The sequence below is a fragment of the Diabrotica virgifera genome, chromosome 1, assembly GCF_917563875.1.
Source record: "Diabrotica virgifera virgifera chromosome 1, PGI_DIABVI_V3a".
NCBI classification, from domain to species: Eukaryota; Metazoa; Arthropoda; class Insecta; order Coleoptera; family Chrysomelidae; genus Diabrotica; species Diabrotica virgifera.
In genome coordinates this window covers 56,942,685-56,965,362 of record NC_065443.1, presented here as the reverse complement: position 1 = coordinate 56,965,362, position 22,678 = coordinate 56,942,685, and the positions used below count along the sequence as shown (strand labels likewise).

Genomic DNA, 22,678 nt, shown 5'->3' with positions numbered 1-22,678 from the left:
TTTATGCCAATTCCTACAAATAAGAGAATCACGTTTAAGAGAAAGAAAATCAAGAAGGTCGCGAGAAGATTACAGGCTCCGAGAAACACAGGATTACAGAGATAGAAATCAAAATAGGAGGGACTATACAAGACGAGAATTTAATCCCAGAAGGGAAAACGAAAATAGAGACAACGGAAGAGGAAATTATGAACAAAGAAATAGGCAATGGAATGAGGACAGAAATCGAGAATACCAGAATAGAAACACCACACTCGCAAATCAAGAAAACAGAAATAATGGTAGACAAAATGAACAGGGATATCGAGAAAACCGAAACAGATCCGACAGACCAAGAGAAAATAGAAGAGAAGTAAATAATACCCAGACAGATGAATATGACGGAGAGAGACATTATGACGAAAATATAAACTACGATGAGCAACCGGCGTTTTTTCACGACGGCGCTCACTAAAAACCAAAAATCAAACAGGAATCTTTTGTAACCCCAAGGAGTTTATTAAATTGGCAAGAAACAACGAAAAGAAAAATGGAGTTAATTTAAAATTTGTGGATGGATTTATCAACGAGAAACCAATTAAAATTATGATAGACACTGGATCTGAAATAACATTGGTCAACAGAAAACTAATAGAAGAAGTTAACTTAACAAATTTAATTTACAAAATACCTAGGGTAAATTTAGTGGGCGCAAACAAACGGACATTGGCAACTATAAATGAAGGCATACGAGTAATAGTACGACTGGGTAAGAAGATGTATGCACTACAATGTGTAATAATGCCAAACATGTCACATGACATGATAGTAGGAGTTGACGAATTGGCAGAAAAACATGTAGTGATAGATTTTAAAAATAATACGATGAATCTAACAGAAGAAAAAGAAGAAGAACAGGACAAGGAACAGGAGAAACAAAATACGGACGAATCAGGTAAAGAACAAACAGTGGAAATGAATTTGGCAACGAAGCAAGGACAAAGAAGAAAAGGGAGAAAAAGTCAGAAAAAGACAAAAGAAAATGAAACCTGTGGCTCCTCAAAAGAAGAGTTGAGCCCAGAAGAAGAAAAATTGAGAGTATCAAAAGCAAAAGAAAACTGGGATTCCTCAAAAGAAGCGATGAGCTCAGGAGAAGAAGAAATAAAGCTAACAAATGAAAGCGAAAAAGATATGATCGAAACAGCGGCATTTGAAGAGGAGGCATATGAAAACGAGGATGCAGAATACACGGTAAAAGTATGTGAAAAATCTGAGGAAAAAGACAGAAGATTGATATGGGAAAAAGGGAAAGACAACATAATAGCCGACACTCTAACACAGGATGAGGACACTGAAAATAAGGAAACAATTACTCTACAGGTGGGACTAATTAGAGTAATACAAGAAGAAGGGGTATAAGACGTAGATTAAAGTAAGGAAATATACAGGGAGTTGGTTTTGCCTCGAGAAAATTTATTTAAAAATGCAGATAAATTTTATCGAATACAAGGCGGGGATTTGTTATATTTCTATTTGATATGAAAATTAAAATTTGATAATTATAGACAAAATTCAATTTAATATAAAATATTTTCAATTTTCTCAACCACGGGCATATAAATTTAGAACAACCTGTATACAACAAATTGTTATATTTAATTTTAAGAAGTGATTAAATAAGACTCAAGTGAAATCGTTAATAGGTCATTATCGTTGTTCGCGGAAGGATCGATCATTAGCCGATGCTAAATAAGACTAAGTGGAAATAGAGAATAGGTCATTAAAATTTGTATATAGTAGAAAGTAATTTTAGAATGGGAATTAACTATTTTCTTTGAAATCCATTAAGCATATTTAGAAAGTTTAAAAAATTGGTTTTGAGGAATACTGCGAATGAGAGTTGGTGGTGGAATTTTGATTTGTGAATCTGGAAGGGATATTTAGAAAGTAGGGGAATGAATGACAAATAGAGATCAGAATGTTTTGAGCGGTGGAGAAGTGAAGTCGAGTAGTAGACGGTAGTGTACGGAGAGTGAGAAAGTCTGTGTAGTTCCGTGAGTGTGGAGTATCTATCGTAGAACGAGAGGTAGGCCAGGTTTGAGAGTAAAAGAACCTCCTTGAGCCAAGAGTTCCCGGTAGCTGATTGCAGTTTCGAAAAAGGTAGAACACAGCATCACGACAGAAGCAGGAAACGAGAGCTATACGAGCTAGTTTCAGAGGAGAACATTACTGGAAGCCAGGACGAGGTTTGGATTGCAGCCAAGGATAGCAGGAAATGGGTCTTGTGTGAAGACATTCTCAGTGCACCAGAAAAAGGTCAGTCTCATTTGTTTGGACATGAATGTATGGGTTTTTTCGTAGTAAATACCACATTTAAAATTGAAGAAACATAATCAATAATATCAGAAAAGCTTCATCAAACTTAAATAGAATTGTTGCTAATAAATCATAATAGTTAAATGTTAATAAAAACTTTCAATTGGAAATCAAAAGGAAATAAGATTCCCATGTGTAAATGTTATGTTTAAGAATAATAAGATATAGCAAATATTAAGCAGTGATTGCCATTTAAATAAAATAAACAATATTTTGATTACAATTGTAACCCATATGTGTTATTATTTTACTCTTTTCTTTCCTATCCCGATTAGGAACCATTAAGAAATACTTAGAAGCCACGTATGTAAGTAATTAATTTTATAAAAAGCCCTGAGATTGAAAACATATTGATATGTGATCTGGTAAATTAATTAGATTATTAGTAATGCATTGATTAAATTAAATGACATATAAAATTATCATCTCATATCAATAATCAAGATCACAACAATATATATATATATATATATATATATATATATATATATATATATATATATATATATATATACATCCCGCTATCATTATGTCATCTTTTCATGTTGCAGTCATTTGGCATCACTAAGAAATACTATCATTTTCGAATTTTAATTCGTGTATGTTTGTTGAGCGCATTTTTTAATGCCCTGTATCGTTCTCAGGTTTCTAAAATTTTGATTTTAAAAATTTAAATTATAAACAAAAATTTTTACACTTCACAGCCATTTTGACTTCCACCACATAAAAATGTGTATTTGCGGTGTATTTGCCGTCAATCGATGTTGCCACGAGTTAAAAATATCGAGCGTTTGAGGCCAGGTAGAAAAGGTATATTATGAACTATATAAAAGGTGGGTTCTTTACCTGTTCGGCTGGTAAGGGTCCAAATATTTTACGAGTTGAATTGTGTTTATTTTATTTCCTCTGTTAAATTATAATTTTCTCATAACGACTTAAAATATTTGTTTGAAAAATTAATTTTGTGTCATTCCATTTCAAATCACTCAATTTTGGAGCAAAAAAAAATTTGGACCTCCGATTTGTCTGAAAATTAGTATATAGCTTCTGCGGGACGTAAAAATAAGATATTTAAGGTCAAAAAATCTTCTTCTTCTTTTTTTCTCAAAATGTTATTTTATTCGATTTTACAGTGATTTGGTGTTTATTTATACAAATTTCCATTTTCTCTCGTAAAGTATCAATGGAAAACATAATATTTTAATAGAAGGGACTCAAAAATGTCATTATATGGCATTATAACAAGTTACTTTGATTCAAAACAAGCTTTTGATCAAATTTTATAGTGTAGAAAACGTTAAAATACCGTTTTTTTTTTACATTTTTCTCCATTCCCAAAATGCATCATAATCGACTTCTGAAAATTTGCCCACAGATAGACAAAACATAGGACTTTAAGTGGTCATAAGGATTTGAATTATATTACAATACCCAAAAAGTTACATGCAATATTATAGTCAAAAATATAGGCGTCTACTGTAAGTAAAATTATCTCGAAAATATCGACCTCACGACAAAAATTTTTAAAAAGAAATTGTAATAATTGTAAATACGATTTATTTGGAACAATTTCAGTTCCTTCCATTTTTGTCGAAAAGTTAAAAATGGCGGAGATATTGAGCAAAACAGGTTCTCCTTTAAAATCAAGATGGCCGCTAACGTAACGGAGGAATTCATTCGCGATTTTAAATTTAGGCTACTATTGACTCCCCTAAAGATCAGAAAAATAAATTTTTGTGCAGCTTGGCATTCAAGGTCAAATGCTATCCCGACTGGACTAATATATACTTTTGAGTATGATATTACTGCATGTAACTTTTTTGGTATTGTAATATAATTCAAATCCTTCTAACCACTTAAAGTCCTATCTTTTAGCTATCTGCGGGCAAATTTTTAGCCAAATCGATGATGATGTATTTTGGGAATGGAGGAAAATGTAAAAAACGGTATTTTAGCGTTTTTTACACTATAAAATTTGATCAAAATCTTGTTTTGATTCAAAATAACTTGTTATAATGCCATATAATGACATTTTTGAGTCATTTCTATTAAAATATTATGTTTTTCATTGATACTTTACGACAGAAAATGCAAATCTGTTTAAATAAACACCAAATCACTGTAAAATCGCATAAAATAACATTTTAAGAAAAAAAGAAGAAAAAGATTTTTTGACCTTAAATATCTTCTTTTTACGTCCCGCAGAAGCTATATACCAATTTTCAGACAAATCGGAGATCCAAATTTTTTTGCCTGAGTGATTTGACATGGAATGTACCTTTTACATTTTCATTTAATTTACTTACGGTTTTTGTTCAGAATTTTGAAGAAACGCTTGGTTTGACATAAAATTTGGGACACGCATAGCTAATATGTTAAAGAAAAAAAGTGATATTGTGTCGATATGTGCTTTTGATCTGGAGGTGAGTTTCGTCCGTTATCGGGGATGAAAACAAATACGTTCAAATAAGTCCGGAATTGGATAAACTGACTAATTCTAAGCAACTTCTATTTTATAGAGTTTTTCACTAAGTCAATACTTTTAGAGATATTTGCGAGTGAATATGTTCATTTTTCAAAAAAAAAACACGTTTTTAGACGGTTTTTCGCAAATAACTCAAAAAGTAGGTACCTACTTTATTGAAAAAAAAAAATAGCAAATAGCAAATATAGCTTATAGAAAAGTGAAAAAATGGTATATGTGTCAGGTCTGTAGACCCAGTAGAAGCAGAGTTATTGCTAAGCTTTGTTTTAAAACCAAGAGGAGTAGGTAAACTAATCCTAATAGCACACGACGTCCTCTGGACGTCCAAAATAGGTCCATTTTTGGTCCTAACGTCCATGGACTATAAATGGACGTTCTTTGGACGTCCGGCGTTGGACGTCCTTCGGTGGACTAAATATGTACGTCCTTCGGACGTCCGACGTTGGACGTCCTTCGGTGGACTAAATATGTACGTCCTTCGGACGTCCGATGTTGGACGTTCTTCGGGTGGAATAAATATGAACGTCCTTTGGACGTCCGTACTGGACGAAATACGGACGTTTGCTGATCGTCCATATTCGACATATTATACGAATTACGGGATAAAATAGCAAAATAATTCAATAAAATATTAACTTAATTATGTTAATAAAATAGTTTACATCGAAAAGATAATTATATTTAATTCAAAATTGCACAGTTTAATATTCTAAACATGTTTTTGCTTTTTTTTTTGTAAAGTGTGAAAATCTTATTTGTAAATTATTTGTTACAATGTTTTATTATTCTAGTTACCAAGATGACATAAGTTTGCTAATTAATTCTAGTAAGCAAAAATATAATTTTTATCAATGTATCTGTACTAAAAATGAATCTTAAGAGCATCTTTTTGAAGTTGAATATACGTGGCCGTGCCCAAAATAGGTCCAGTCTTAGTCCTAATGTCTATGGACTATAAATGGATGTCCTTTGGACGTCCGACGTTGGACGTACTTCGGGTGGAATAAATATGAATACGGTGGACTAAATATATACGTCCTTCGGACTTCCGATGGTGGACGTTCGATGGTGGACGTCCGATGGTGGAATAAATACGAACGTCCTTTGGACGTCCGTACTGGACGAAATACGGACTTTTTGTGGACGTCTGAAAATCACCCCCACTACTTGGTTCCTCTGTTCACAAAACTATAACGATAGGCGATAGATTTTCGATTCACCCACCGATATCAGTTCGAAGTTGGAGAGTTGATCTCTCAGTCGTTGTCGTCGTTAGGGCTCCCGCGTAGAGTTTTATTCATTAACCACTGATTTTCATAATGTAAGAAATTATATTATATATGAATTAAAGTATAATATACTTATACATATACTATATATTACGTAAAACTATGAAGACGCTGTTTCACAACATAACACAGAGTCCGACCGCCTCATCGGGCCATTTAGAGCATCAATGCATAAGCCCATCCAATGGATTATTATGTGCCCCTTTGACATAGGCGCACAACATTTTAATCTACCACCCTGAGGATTCCTGCTCCTGGAGTTTTTCTGAAGTGCCGAAACAGTCTATGTTCCTGATTCCTCGATCAGATGAGGAGTTTTCGGAGCCATCAACCCCAGACAGCTACTGGAGCTCCACGTTGCAGCCAGTCACTTCTTGGTAAGTGAACGTCAAAGAGGAAGCATTCAGACTCTGCTGCTACCACCGTCTGGACATAGCCTATCGATCCCTGATGGCCTAGAGGACAAACTCACCGAGAATGATGGAAAAAACCACCAGCCAGGACAACTGGTATCCAAACATTGGTATTATTTACGTTTTTTATTACATTTGCATATTTTTTCATGCTCTTTGATATATATTTCTTATTCTTTCTGGTATATTTTTCATACATTTTTCAATCTTATGGGTGTTTGGTAAAAAATAGGTCATAGCTTAACCTTGGATTACTGAGCTTAAAATAGGTCGATTTAAGCTAACTTACTTTAGTACGAAAGATGATAATAACCGAAATACAGGGTGTCAAATTTAAACTTTTATTTTATTCTTGATTATTTCCTGGGCAATACATCAATTTTGGTGTTGAATTTAGATTTCTTGTCCCAAAAAAACCCCGCTTACCAAATTTCGTGATATTATCCCATGTTTGTTAGGAAATATTCAAGAATAAATAAAATAAAAGTTTAAATTTGACACCTTGTATTTCGGTTATTATCAACTTTAGTACTAACGTAAGTTAACTTAAATCGACCTATTTTACCCTCCGAAATCTAAGGTTAATCTATGGCCTATTCTTTACCAAACACTCTGTATAAGTACATATTTGTATTCTAGCCAATCTTTTTGATTTTCTATAAAGTATAGACTTCCTTGAATTTTGAATTACAATTGTTAAAGGAAAGTTTCGCTACCGCGGTCGCCTTTTGTTCGTCTTAACTTATTACCTCTACCCATAAAGTTCTTTTGTCAAACAGATTGGGTTGGTTATTGTACCTAGTAAGCAAAAAGTATTTATCTCAGTATTTTATAATCTATTTATAATATTGAATTATCTAAAGACAGAAAGCGAAGGCGGATGAAAAAAAATTAGACAAAAGTTGAATGATTATTATAATATTATAATATAATATTACACTATACAGTGAGCACGTAAAGGTTGGAATAAATTCATTTTCTCGAGAATGGACGATTTTGGAAAAAAATCCTGAAACATGTCAATTTTTATTTTTAAATTACGACTTTTTGGCATATATATTATACTAGTGACGTCACCCATCTGGGCGTGATGACGTCATCGATGAATTTTTTAAATGAAAATAGGGATCGTATAATAGCTCATTTGAAAGGTAATTCAATTCTCTATTCAGTAATATAAACATTAACATAATTATCTATACAGGGTGTCCAAAAAAAATTTTTTTGAATTAATTTAATTGACATAAAAAGAAGAATGTGCGTAATTTATTTAATTCAAAATACATTTTACTGCTATCAGAAGACAACAAAAAATGTTTATTTGGCAAATAAATATTGTTTTTTGCTTAAATTCAATATTAAAGCAGCCACCCACCAGCCTCGTGACAGTTTGAATATTTAATTTAAGCGAAAAGCCATGAATATTTTTCTAATAAACATTTTTTTGTTTTCTGAGAGCAGTAAAATATATTTTGAATTAAATAAATTACATACATTCTTCCTTCCATGTCAATTAATTTAATCAAAAAAAAAATTTTTGGACACCCTGTATAAATAATTATGTTAATGTTTATATTACTGAATAGAGAATTGAATTACCTTTCAAATAAGCTATCACACGACTCCTATTCTCATTTAAAAAAATCATCGATGACGTCATAACGCCCAGATGGGTGACGTCACTAGTATGATATATATGCCAAAAAGTCGTAATTTAAAAACAAAAATTGACCTGTTTCGGGATTTTTCTCCAAAATCCTCCATTCTCAAAAAAAAATGAATTTATTCCAACCTTTACGTGCTCTCTGTATAATAAGTATACATAGATAGAATATCTTCTTTTTAAGAAATTATCAATTATCTCCAAATGAGCAAGGTGTCGATTTGAAATAATATGTATATGTATAATATAGAGCCCATTACGCACCACCTTAAAAATTGAGCATTTTTGATGTCTCGAATTTCCTAAACCAGTTGTCCCATCTAAGTGATTTTTTTTATAATATTATAGCCTAGGCTATAGGTTACCTCCTTAAGCTTGTCATGCACGGGGAGCTATATACTGTAATATATATTATATCACATCGCTCTCTATAGTAATGAGTGAGCCTGCACACACGGAACCATTAGTTCCGTGTCTCCAGGCTCACTCATTTCTATAGGGAGTGATATGATATAATATACATAATATATTACAGTATAGCTCCCCGTTCATGACAAGCTTAAGGAGGTAACCTGTAGCCTAGGCTATAATATTATAAAAAAAATCACTGAGATTGGACAACAGGTTTAGGAAATTCGAGACATCAAAAATGCATCATTTTAAGGTGGTGCGTTAATTTCTTGGAGAAGTGTAATTGTAATTTAATGTAAATAATGTAATATCCAATAATTGTAATTTAATATAAGATGTAATATAAGTTCCTTAAAAAATGTATTTTTTATTTCCCACAATACATTCTCCACAGGTCTAAATATCGTCGCTAGACGTCCACCGAACGTCCTCTCAGGACGTTAGATGGACGTTCGGCAGCACGACATTGGACCAAACTGGGACGTCCTATGAAGGTCGAATTGACGTCTACCGAACGTCCCCTCGGACTTTAGGTGGACGTCCATTGGACGTTAGATGGACGTCCATTGGACGTTTGGCAACGAGGCATTTGGACCAAACTAGGACGTCCTGTTAAGGTCCAATTTACGTCCCCTAGGACGTCCGATTAAGGTCCAATTTACGTCCGATTAAGGTCCAATTTACGTTCGATTAACGTCCAATTTACGTCCGATTAAGGTCCAATTTAGGTCCCCTCGGACGTTAGGTGGACGTCCATTGGACATTTGGCAATGTGGCTTTGGACCAAACTAGGACGTCCTGTTAAGGTCCAATTTACGTCCCCTAGGACGTCCGATTAAGGTCCAATTTACGTCCGATTAAAGTCCAATTTACGTCCCCTCGGACCTTAGATGGACGTCCAATGGACGTTCGGTAGCGCGACATTTTGACCAAAATAGGACGTATAAAGGACGTTCCTCGGACGTAAACGGAGTCCTTAAAGTCCGTAAAGGACGTCCTATGAACGTCCATTGGACGTCCTTGTGCTATTAGGGTAAAAAGACAGATTCACACCCAAGAAAGTCACTAGAAATATCTTCAGATACATCTTCTTTTTTGGTTGATCATATCGGCCTTTGACGGTAATATTGACTAAAAATCTAAAAATAAAAGGAATAACGCAGAAAATGCAAAAATCGCTGATAAAATAAATAGACTAACCTATGAAATGCCAATAGTGTTAAAATTTTATAAATGTCATTATTGTCAAAATTTGATATGAGTAAAATTGCCTGAGGTTGTACCAATTACAAACAAGGTTTACGGCGCGGGAAATTTGAATTACTCCTCTTGGTTTAAAAACAGACTATAGTGAAAAATAAGCTCTTATATGTCAAATTCCAAATCGAATATTTTAACGTGAAATAAAAAAAATGAAACACTTTTCTGGGAAAACTTATTACAACTTTTTTAAAGTGTTTAAGAAAACGTTTATTTTTATTTTTTTAAAAAGTTTCTAGCAGCAAGAGTAAGCAAGTTACGCTCAAAATACAGTTGTTCCTTATTTTTTGGTTAAAAATATCGTAAAAATATCCCTCTAATTAACAGCCCAAATGGAATTAATCGTTACCACTTCACAAGTAACTTTATGTATTGTTTGTGTTTGTAAGTTTCATCAGTTCAAAGTGCTTATTTGTGAAAAAATTTGGTTTTAAAGTAAATTTTAAATCTTTAATTTTGAAAAAAAAGACTTTTTTCAAAATAACTTTAAAATTATTAGTGATACCAAATATCTTAAAGAGTAAAAAATGTAGGTTTTGCTTTTTTAAATATTTGGGATTTTTTGATTTTCTGGAAGACAAAACTTGGTTAAGATATGGCTGTTTAAAATTTGCATATACATACTCGTGACTAGTGATTCGTTCGAGCCCTTTCAACAAAACCCCTTTCAAAAATAAGCATTTTTAACCAATGCAACTTACAGATCATATACAGGGTGTCCCCGAAAATAGTGCGTTCCTTAAAGGTATAGATAGAAAGCACAATGTAGAGCAAAAAATTCTTATAATATTTTCAGCCGTTTAAAACTTTTATAGAACAAAATTTGCTTAGAATTAAAATTAGTCAGTTTATCCACTCCCGGATTTATTTTGAACGTATGTTTTTTCACCCCCAAGAAGGGGTGAAAGTCACATCCAGGACAAGAGAACATATCGGCATAATCTCATTTTTTTCTTTGGCATTTTAGCTACGTGTGTGCCAAATTTCATGTCAATCCAAGCGGTTCTTTAAAATCTGGAGGTTTTGCGATATTTTACCGTGAGTGAATGGAATGATTGCCGTTGTCACTTTTAGATAAGAAGTCGTTATCACAATAACATAGTCAGGTTAACTGAATTATATAATTATTGTTTTTATTATTAAATGTGAAAACCTAGAATTATCCATGTCTGTCCGTCAATAAACACAACTCCTCTGTTAGTAGGACAGAAAGAATGACAAATAAGGTGTCAAATGAAAGCCTATAACCAAAATATGATATTACATGTGAGAAGTTTGACCTCGGACTGGCGGTTCCAGAGTTGCAACCGAAAGTACTGTTTTAAATTCGTCGAAATAGTACATACTATTATTCAACGCGACTAAGAAAGACCAGAACAAATACATACTTCCGGTTTCATGCCTGTCTGTTCGTCCATGTCTGTCGGTGAACAAAATTCATCCGTCATATCAACTGACAAAAAGTTACACGAAGAGTTCAAATATCGACTGCCGGTTCAACTTCCGGTCACTTTGGGTGAAAAATTAGAACTTACGATGTCCAATTGCTTGTTACAATTTTTTTATAAGGGTTCTACTCTATCTATTCTGACTTTTTCTATAACTTACTTAGATCACATATAATTTAATACAGTTTTGATGTCAGGGGCTTCAAAATTTATGTGGTGAGTTCCGGTATGTGATGAATGAAAAACGACTCCATAAGCAGAAGAAAAAAGTGTTCTTTAAAGTGTTCTCAAGACCTAAGACAATACATCGACTCACAAGAGCGTTGTCACAGTAGCAAAAATTCGAGTTGGGGTTCGAATTACTTTCTCATGCGGCTTAGTCTCCTGACTTGGCCCCCTCCGATTATTAAGTGTTCCCAAATCTGAAGAAATGACTCGTAAATAAAAAAATCAGCTGAGATAATTGAAGAAAAAAATAACTATTTTTCAGAGCTTTCAGAATCGTATTATGCGCACGGCATCGACATAAAAAATTTGTAAAACCGTTAAAATCGCTGTATTGAACATATTGAATAAAATTAAAGAATTTTCATGAAAACATGTTTTTCTTGAAAATATGTCTACTTTTATAGGACGCACTTCAGCAGTTCATAAAAAAAGCTTACAGACTTTCTAATGCTTTATGCTAAGTAGAAAAAATAACAAAACATTTATTACTCATGAAGAAGATCAAGCAGCTAAATTTAAAGTAAAATCATTAGATGGCATATAAATAGATATGGAATAATGGAATAGAAGTTGATATCCACTTCTGAACCCACCTCAGAAGAAGTGGACGAAATAGAGTAATTGGGAGTCCTTCAAAGGTCACCTGAGCACTCAGAACCTAGTACCAGTGCATGCAGCTGCGATAATATTAAAGAGAAATCCGACAAAAGAATTAAGAGGGAACTCTGGACCAAATATCAAAAACCAGTGTAACCTAACACTTCCAGCTTCATATTAATAATAGAAAATCACCGAAAGACAAATATGTAATGTAAAGAATTAATATCTCAATATTCCGGTCTACTAAACAATAACGACTGGAAAAACATTAAAGTCTTTATTCAAGTCGTATATTCAAAAAATAAGACAAGTAGAGTAATAAATGGATAATTAAAAATTGCGAGAAACAGTGCAAGAAAATGATTTAATAGACCCGAAGACAAAACAAAAATTAATGTGCTAAATAAAAGTATTGATTCGTTACTGCAGAACTAGAACTGTTATATGGAGCTATACTAGTCTGGATCGGTGTAAATTAAATGAGAAAGAAAATAATATAATAAACACACTTTAAGAGCAGATAGAGAAAATATATGGATTATCAGAAGGTTCAAACGGCAGAATTATCAACGATAAACAAGAAACAGTCAACGAGATAATGATTCTGGACCAACTGTTTTATTATAATTAGGGGTACGGAATTTTCGTTTTTACGAAATAGATGCGAATTTCGGCGAAATTTTGAACATAAATGCGATAAATGTGAAATACGGAGTTTTTGTTTATTTCCGCGAAATACCTGCAGGTGCCCAACTCGCCCGTAAATAAGTAGGTAGTTACGTAGTAAATAAGGCATGGAAAGATTTTACGGAAAGTTTTCTATTGTACATAATTTTTGAAAGGTTGTTTACTTTTCTAACACGTGTTGAAACAGAAGGAACTTTCATTGTTCATCATTAAATAGATAAAGATAAGATAAGGAATTGATATTTTTCAATGTTGATTCTTTGAGAAATATAAATAATCCGACTGTTGTTATCTGCATTTCGGTCTTTTGTATTGGTAAAAATCTAAGTAGGAATAAAAGTCGGCTAATTCTTATTTTCTAAACATATAAATTAGTCAAACATGACAATCAGTGCTCATTCCGTCAATTTTTATTAAGAACATGGTCTATCAAAAAAGTTTTCATAGTAACATAAAGTTACTTAAAGTATCCCCTAAAATGGGACGCCCTAAAACAATTTTGAGTGATCGAGTCAAAGAATTTGCAACAGATGACCTATATCTGTGTGACACAAGACACAATTGCTACACAGTGCAGTTTTCCGTCATTTGCTAAAGCAGCATTACAGAGCATTTGGAGTCCAACGAACAGCGTAGACGCAGAACGATTCTTCAGCACATATAATATTGTAGTGACAGATCGAAGAACAGCTCTTAAAGAGTCGAATGTCGAAATTACAACGATGTTAGCTTTTAATTAATGTTTTCTGTTGTTTTACTCGTAGTTAAAAATAAATGCGAAATTTTGTAATTATAAAAAAAGTAAATGCGAAATTCATGTTTTTGTTTGCGAAAATTCCGTACCCCTAATTATAATTAGTTATAAAATAGCTTCAATGGGGAAAAGCTGTAAGCTTAGACCAAACACCAGTAGGGGGCATCCAATTAATTGAGGAAAAAAATTAAATGTATAACAATATTCACTTCATTTACTGAAAAGGCATTGTCCCGCAAGAATGGTTGAAATCACAATTAATAGCCCTACAAAAAGACAAGCGCTTAAAAGTGATAAGACCATTGAACAATAAGCATGTAAGCTACCTTTTAAACACATTCTCAAAAATTATCCATAACACAAGGATTGTTAGGAAATTCTTTTATAGACTTCAGGCAACAAATTCTCCTGATCATGTTTAAAAAACGTACGGAATGTACTAAATAAAAAAATATATTTTTATCATTTAAAAATATATACCCTTATACTATAACATAATTCTAACGTTGAATATATAATGCTTTCCTGTGGAGTATACAAAGGATGGTCTTGTTTTTCCCGCACGCTGCCTTGTTTAGTCTTCTTTGTCGTTTAATTCGTTAAATTCTATCCTCTTATGTCACGGCTTCAGGAAGCAGTGGATATATGCAGTGAACGGGAGGCCTATGTCGAACAGTGACCGAACGGAGCCTTTTCGCGTTTATCATGTAGAGAAGTCACTTGTCAAAAACTGGACATATGTAATCGTATTCAATTTGTTAAATACTGTCACATAATATGTCATGCACCTCTGTGCGTTAATCCATTTTATTTCTACAATTTTAAGGTGCTATTACATGCCGCCATTTTGATTTGTCTACAGTCGCATTCTGCCCGTTAAATCCCATCGTTTGAGGCGCTGTACGTCACGATTGGATCAATTGTAGCGAAGCTGCATGACTAAGGCCCTTTTAACATGTTGCTGTATTTGATTTTTCTGTGCCATTTTATATTATTTGTCAAATACTATTATTTGAGGTGCTGTACATCACGATTGGACCAATAGGACCGTAGATACAAGACTAAGGCCCTTTTGACATGCTGCTGTATTCGATTTTTCTATGTCATTGTATTCTATTTGACAAATCCAGTTATTTGAGGTGCTGTACTCCACGATTGGACCAATAGGAGCGAAAATACGTAAATAAGGCCCTTTTAGCATGTTGCTGTAATTGATTATTCTGTGCCATTGTATTCTGTTCGTTTAACCCTATCATTTGAGTTGCTGTATGTCACGATTGGACCAATAGGACCGAAGATACATAACAAAGGCCCTTTTGACTTGTTGCTGTATTTGATTTGCTTGTGTCAAATTTGATTCTATTTATGAAGTCCTATTATTTAAGATGCTGTACGTCACGATTGGACTAATAGGACCGAAGATACGCTACTAAGGCCCTTTTGACATGCTGTTGTATTTGATTTTTCTATGTCATTGTATTCTGTTTGTCAAATCCTATCATTTGAGGTGCTATACATCACGATTGGACTAACAGGACCGAAGATACATAACTAAGGCCTTTTTGACATGCTGCTGTGTTTTGATTTTTCTGTGTCATTGTCTTCTATGATGCCTAAGGCATGTCTATGATATGCCTTATTTTTAAACAAAACAAGTAATTGGACTTCGTAAGTCCTAGGTTTTCACCCAAAGTAATCGAAAGTAGAACTGGAAGACGATATTTGAATTTTACGTGTAACTTTGCGTGGATTGATATACGAATTTACTAATTTTGAGTCATTTTTACTAAACTTTGACATTTGTCACCTCATTTGTAATTCTACCCGGTATAATGGCGGAGGAGTTATATTGGCGGTCGTACGAACCGACAGAAAGATTTCCTAGGTCAAATATCTCACCTTTAGTACCATCCTTGGATTATAAGCTTTCATTTGACACCTCATTTGTCATTCTACCTGGTATAATGATCGAGGAGTTATATTCGCGGTCGGACAGACCGACGGACAGACCGCCAAGGTCAAATATCTCACCTTTAGTACCATCCTTGGATTATCAGCTTTCATTTGACACCTTATTTGTCATTCTACCTGGTATAATGACGGAGGAGTTATATTCCCGGTCGTACGGACCGACGGAAGGACAGCCTGGGTCAAATATCTCACCTTTAGTACCATCGTTGGATTATAATCTTTTATTTAACACCTCATTTATCATTCAAGCTGGTATAATAATGGAGGAGTTATATTCGCGGTCGGAGGGGCCGACGCACAGACCGCCTAAGTCAAATATGTCACCTTTAGTACCATCCTTGGATTATAAGCTTTCATTTGACACCTCATTTGTAATTCTACCTGGTATAATGATCGAGGAGTTATATTCGCGGTCGGACAGACCGACGGACAGACCGCCAAGGTCAAATATCTCACCTTTAGTACCATCCTTGGATTATCAGCTTTCATTTGACACCTCATTTGTCATTCTACCTGGTATAATGACGGAGAAGTTATATTCGCGGTCGTACGGACCGACGGAAAGACAGCGTAGGTCAAATATCTCACCTTTAGTACCATCCTTGGATTATAATCTTTTATTTGACACCTCATTTATCATTCAAGCAGGTATAATAATGGAGGAGTTATATTCGCGGTCGGAGGGGCCGACGCACAGACCGCCTAAGTAAAATATGTCACCTTTAGTACCATCCTTGAATTTTAAGCTTTCATTTGACACCTCATTTGTCATTCTACCTGGTATAATGATCGGGGAGTTATATTCGCGGTCGCACAGACCGACGGAAAGACAGCCTAGGTCAAATATCTCACCTTTAGTACCATCCTTGGATTATAGTCTTTTATTTGACACCTCATTTATCATTCAAGCTGATATAATAATAAAGGAGTTATATTCGCGGTCGGAGGGGCCGACGCACAGACCGCCTAAGTAAAATATGTCACCTTTAGTACCATCCTTGAATTGTAAGCTTTCATTTGACACCTCATTTGTCATTCTACCTGGTATAATGACGGAGGAGTTATATTCCCGGTCGTACGGACCGACGGACAGACCGCCTAGGTCAAATATCTCACCTTAAGTACCATCCTTGGATCATAAGCTTTCATCTGACACCTCATTTATCATTCAAGCTGGTATAATGATGGAGGAGTTATATTCGCGGTCGGACAGACCGCCAAGGTCAAATATCTCATCTTTAGTACCATCCTTGGATTATCAGCTTTCATTTGACACCTCATTTGTCATTCTACCTGGTAGAATGACAAAGAAGTTATATTCGCGGTCGTACGGACCGAAGGAAAGACAGCCTAGGTCAAATATCTCACCTTTAGTACCATCCTTGGATCATAAGCTTTCATCTGACACCTCGTTTATCATTCAAGCTGGTATAATGATGGAGGAGTTATATCCGCGGTCGTACGAACCGACGGAAAGACAGCCTAGGTCAAATATCTCACCTTTAGTACCATCCTTGGATTATAAGCTTTCATTTGACACCTCATTTGTCATTCTACCTGGTATAATGATCGAGGAGTTATATTCGCGGTCGGACAGACCGACGGACAGACAGCCAAGGTCAAATAGCTCACCTTTAGTACCATCCTTGGATTATCAGCTTTCATTTGACGCCTCGTTTGTCATTCTACCTGGTATAATGACGGAGGAGTTATATTACCGGTCGTACGGACCGACGGAAGGACAGCTTGGGTCAAATATCTCACCTTTAGTACCATCGTTGGATTATCAGCTTTCATTTGACACCTCATTTATCATTCTATCTGGTATAATGACGGAGAAGTTATATTCGCGGTCGTACGGACCGACGGAAAGACAGCATAGGTCAAATGTCTCACCTTTAGTACCATCCTTGGATTATAATCTTTTATTTGACACCTCATTTATCATTCAAGCTGGTAGTTATATTCGCGGTCGGAGGGGCCGACGCACAGACCGCGTAAGTCAAATATGTCAACTTTAGTACCATCCTTGGATTATAAGCTTTCATTTGACAACTCATTTGTCATTCTACCTGGTATAATGACGGAGGAGTTATATTCGCGGTCGTACGGACCGACGGAAAAACAGACTAGGTCAAATATCTCACCTTTAGTACCATCCTTGGATTATAAGCTTTCATTTGACACCTCATTTGTCATTCTACCTGGTATAATGATGGAGGAATTATATTCGCGGTCGGACAGACCGACAAACAGACCGCCAAGGTCAAATATCTCACCTTTAGTACCATCCTTGGATTATAAGCTTTCATTTGACACCTCATTTGTCATTCTACCTGGTATAATGATGGAGGAATTATATTCGCGGTCGGACAGACCGACAAACAGACCGCCAAGGTCAAATATCTCACCTTTAGTACCATCCTTGGATTACCAGCTTTCAGTTGACACCTCATTTGTCATTCTAGCTGGTATGTTGACGGAGGAGTTGTGATTACAGACAGACGGACGGACAGACGGACGTGGATAATACAAAGTTTTCACATTTTTTCAAAATTGGGTGAAAACAACATGATGCCAGAATGATTTGTTGATGAAAATAATATATACATTTTCAAATTGCCTATTTTTCGGTGTGGATAATATTATATTCAACAGTGATGCCAAATTTCTGATGCCAAAATGATTGATAATGAATGTGGGATATACGTTTTCATGTATATAGCGGCAGCGACAAAACGGTAAAACACTGAACTAAATGTATATAATATTTTCACTGTACCATCATTTTGGACTCAAACATTTTATGGAATAAACTTATATAACTTAGTAAGGGATAAACAAAGAAAGCTGATATATTAAAGTAACATCAAGAAATCAAATCTCTAACTACCGAGTTGATTAGACTTCTGGTAACAAGTGCAGAAAAAAAGTTATTAAGGTAGTGTAAAGTGGCATCGATATACAGATGCCACTTTGCAAGACGATGCCAAATCGATGGTAAATGCATAATGTATCGATGCCAAATTGATAGTAGGATGTATATATATATATATATATATATATATATATATATATATATATATATATATATATATATATATATATATATATATATATATATATATATAGTTGTTATTTGAGAAAAAGAATGTCTCAAAATGAAGGGGAAATGCGTGGAAAAAAGAAATCAAAAGCTTTTAGACATTCAACATCCTTTTACAGACAAAAAGCTAAACTTTCTGAAAATGGCACATACATAACCTGAACAGCTAATTACTCAAAATGGGACTAAAGATTTTCATGAGGTAAACATATGCAACAAATAAAAATAACCAACTATAAGTAGATTAATAAATGCATTCATAAAACCCTTTGGTTTAAGCTGCCTGATGTACATACACAAGCATCTACCACCAGATTAAGGCGTGTTCACGACGACGACCGGTCGTCGGGAGTCTGTCGTCAAGACCAGGTTGTTTGCACTTACTTTAGGACGGATTAGGTATACCAATAGGTAAATTCGAGGTGTGCAACGTAAAAATAGGTTATACTGAAGGTCGGCAGGGGGTGTCCTTGTCCAAATCAGTTAAAATGTAGTGCAATTTAGGTCGCGAGTCAAATCCGCCATTAATGAAAGATCGCCATGGTTCAGCCATTTTTTGAAACATATTATTTCGCAATTTTTTTGCTAGATTTTAATGAATATTTTATTTTAATTAACGAATTTTGTTTATATATAAATCAAGGATAATTTTGTATGGGTCTTAATTACGATGGTTATTTCTATTTTTACCGTTTTGTTCGATTTAATCTGTAAATTTCTGAGGCGCTTTCAGTTTTTAGCAATTTTTATACCTAGTTTAACAGTACACTTCCTTGCGTTTGTAAATTTTCGACCGCATTATGCAATGAGGCAGATGATTAATAAAATAATTATAAAAGTCACTTAGGTTATATTCTGAATAGAAAAGGAACCTACTTAAATAAGTATCAACAGGCCGTCATGAATCTTAGTTTCTGATGATTTAATATCCTCCAAGATTATTAACCTATTTGGTAAAAATTAAGTGTGTCGGCCGTACTTCTGTGGTAGAGAATATTATACTATTACTTTACAAGACCAAAGTCCTAAAAAACCAACGTAATTTGACGATAAAATATCTCGAGCTGAGAAGTCGAGAGGGGGACGTCGAGGCAACCCGTATTTCTATTCCCCACTTAGGTGCAAATAGCGGTTTTCTGACCGTCGTCGCAACGTCGCCTATTAACGTTGGGGCATTTAATCCAACGTTAAGACGTCGTAATATTACGTCCAATTGCTTCTTGGGCATTGGTTTAAAATATTACATTAAGCTAGGATGTTTAAAATATTAAAATATTACAAATATTTTGCACTGATAATGACTGGTAAACCAGTCGAAAACTAGTTATGTTGTGATTTTGATGTAGCCCTTTTGAGGGATTTTAAATATACCTTTTATACAAGATTTTACTGTTTTTTGTATTTAGTCCAGAGAAATAAGATTTTTCTCTTGACACATTCCCCTCCAGGCCGAAACCAAATTTTTTTAGTAGTATGGACATCTATATTAATAACCTATATGTTTCCTGTAGCCAATTTTGATGATATACATAGTTATAAACAAATGAAGAACAAAAAACGGTAAATTTTCGCTTTTTTCGTCTATTACTAAAAAGTGAAGCATTCTAATCAAATTTGAGAGTAAGAAACTCATAAATCGTCTAAAAAATTTCAATATGGCGTTCGCTGAATATGTAAATCCTTATTGGTTGCTTAGAAAATTGCAAAATAAATAATAAATTTTTGAGTTTTTATAAATATTCATAACTTATGTAAAAACTAACTTAGAACCTTCTTATTACACGAATTGCTGAGACTTGTGGTGCTTAAATCATCTTTTAAATTTCAAAGCAATTGGTCAAATAGTTTAAAAGTTATTTAATTTGTTTTTTCCGAAATTAATTTTTTTTGCAAAACTATAAGTCAGAAAATTACGAGGTTACAGTAAGACTTCTGACAGTTTATGGAAGAAAAAGATTTACACTATTAATTTAATTAAAAAAAAATGACAAAGAGCAGTTTTAAACAGTGTAAAATTATTTTGCAAAACACGTCGAATTTTTTCTTACTTATAAACAATTAGAATAACTTTTTAACCGTTACCCGCAGAAAAATTATTTGTTCAGATTTGGAAAGACTGAGTTTTTATACACATTTAGAAAGAAAAACAATTGTCCTAGGACAATTAGGGACGAACACATAGCCCCCACAAGGGTGGGGCTGGTGCAACTCTGGTCACAGGGCCCGGGCTCCTGGGGGGCCCAGGCCTAGCCCTGTTTTTTTTAATTGCAGAATATTTACAGGGGATCATAGATTAAAAACTCAAATAGGCCTATATAATTATTACAAAGTCAGAGTGTTGTGAAATAATTATTAATTCTAGGTTATTGGTCATTTAATCCAGAACCTACATCAGCCTCACAGACCCAACCTTCTTCAGCTTCAATCCAAAATGCTTCTACGTCTACTGTATGTGAGGGAACTAATGACGAATGTGCTAGTGCTGATCCAAATCTTAGTAAGGATACTGTCGATGACAATAAAACTTTTAATTTTGACGATCCTAATACGTGGCCTGCGGTGATGAGTGATAAAATACGGCAGGAAATAGTATTGTGCTACGGTGGTTTTCAAGCTTTTCAGGCCAGATCAAAATCATTTCCAGCTGACCCCTCAGGAAAACATTTCCATGAAACATTGTTGTACATGAAAACAGACAACAGAACATGTAAAGCAATTCCACGTGAATGGTTAATGTGGAGTGAAACAAAAAACAGCATTCATTGTTTACCCTGTAGCATTTTCCATTCAAACCAAAACAAAAGTAAACTTGCAAAAGAAGGTTTTTTCCCTGAAAAACAACAATACAAACGATTATACAGGTTATTTTCGATGCATGAAAGAAGCTCTGAGCACAGAAAACACTACCTAGAATGGAAAAGTCTTCAGATATCATTGAAAGGACATGGTGTCGACAGCAATCTGCAACAGATTATTAACTGTGAAGCAACAAGATGGAAAGCTATTCTTCAACGAATTTTGGACACAACAATATTCTTGAGTAGTAGAGGTTTAGCTTTCCAAGGGGAAAATACCCAGATCGGTGATGTTCACAATGGAAACTTTTTAGGAGTATTGGAATTAATAGGAAAATATGACGAAGTAACTCGTGAACATTTAGCCAAAGTAAAAGAAAACCAGTTGAATAAAAAAAGTATGATAGGTCAAGCTCACTATCTCTCATGGTACTCGCAGAATGAATTTATTTCTCTCTGTGGTAAAAAACTACTGAATACTATTTTGCACCAACGAGAAGAGTCTGTATTCTATGGGATTATTGCTGATGCCACCCCTGACATTTCCCATCAGGAGCAGAATGTACTAATTCTACGGTATGTTTTTCAAAATGAAGAAAAAAATACATTCGAAGTATGTGAAAGATTTATTGAATTCCTGAACTTTAGCGGGAACACAGGTGAGGTTATAACTGATGAAATTCTGTCCGCTTTAGACAATATTGGAGTACCACTTTCTGACTGTCGAGCTCAGGGATATGACAACGGCTCTAACATGCGGGGACACACTAAAGGTGTACAATCAAGAATACTTGAAAAAAAACAGTCTGCTATATTCTCTCCCTGTGGAGCACACTCGCTCAACAGAGTTGGTGTCAATGCTGCAAAACTGAACCACGACGTAGTGACATTTTTTGGTAACATTGATAGTTTCTATTCTTTGTTCTCCAGCAGCCCTGGTCGTTGGGAATTATTAAAGCAACACGTCCCTTTGTCTTTACAAAGCCTTTCCGAGACTCGTTGGAGTGAAAGAATTCAAGCTGTACGACCAATTGTCAAACATTATCCTTCGATCCTCAAGGTTTTGGACCTGCTCCTGGAAGAAAATCATTTGCCTACTTTGACTCCAGCTGCCAGAAACACAGTTTTCGCGCTGAAGAGGTACTTTGGATCTTTTAAAGGCCTCTTGACATCATTGTTTTGGCACAAAATCTTGGCCTCCATTGATCAAAGA

At 34.6% G+C, this 22,678-nt stretch overlaps 1 protein-coding gene across 1 annotated transcript in view; it reads left to right on the top strand.

Annotated features, from left to right (window-relative positions):
- LOC126890766 (zinc finger MYM-type protein 5-like) overlaps window positions 1–22,678 on the top strand; it is a 42,913-nt gene that overhangs the window by 8,055 nt on the left and 12,180 nt on the right. The window contains exon 2 of the mRNA XM_050659951.1: window positions 21,033–21,863. Coding sequence (XP_050515908.1) covers window positions 21,033–21,863 — 831 coding nt within the window. The remainder of the gene's footprint in view (window positions 1–21,032; window positions 21,864–22,678) is intronic.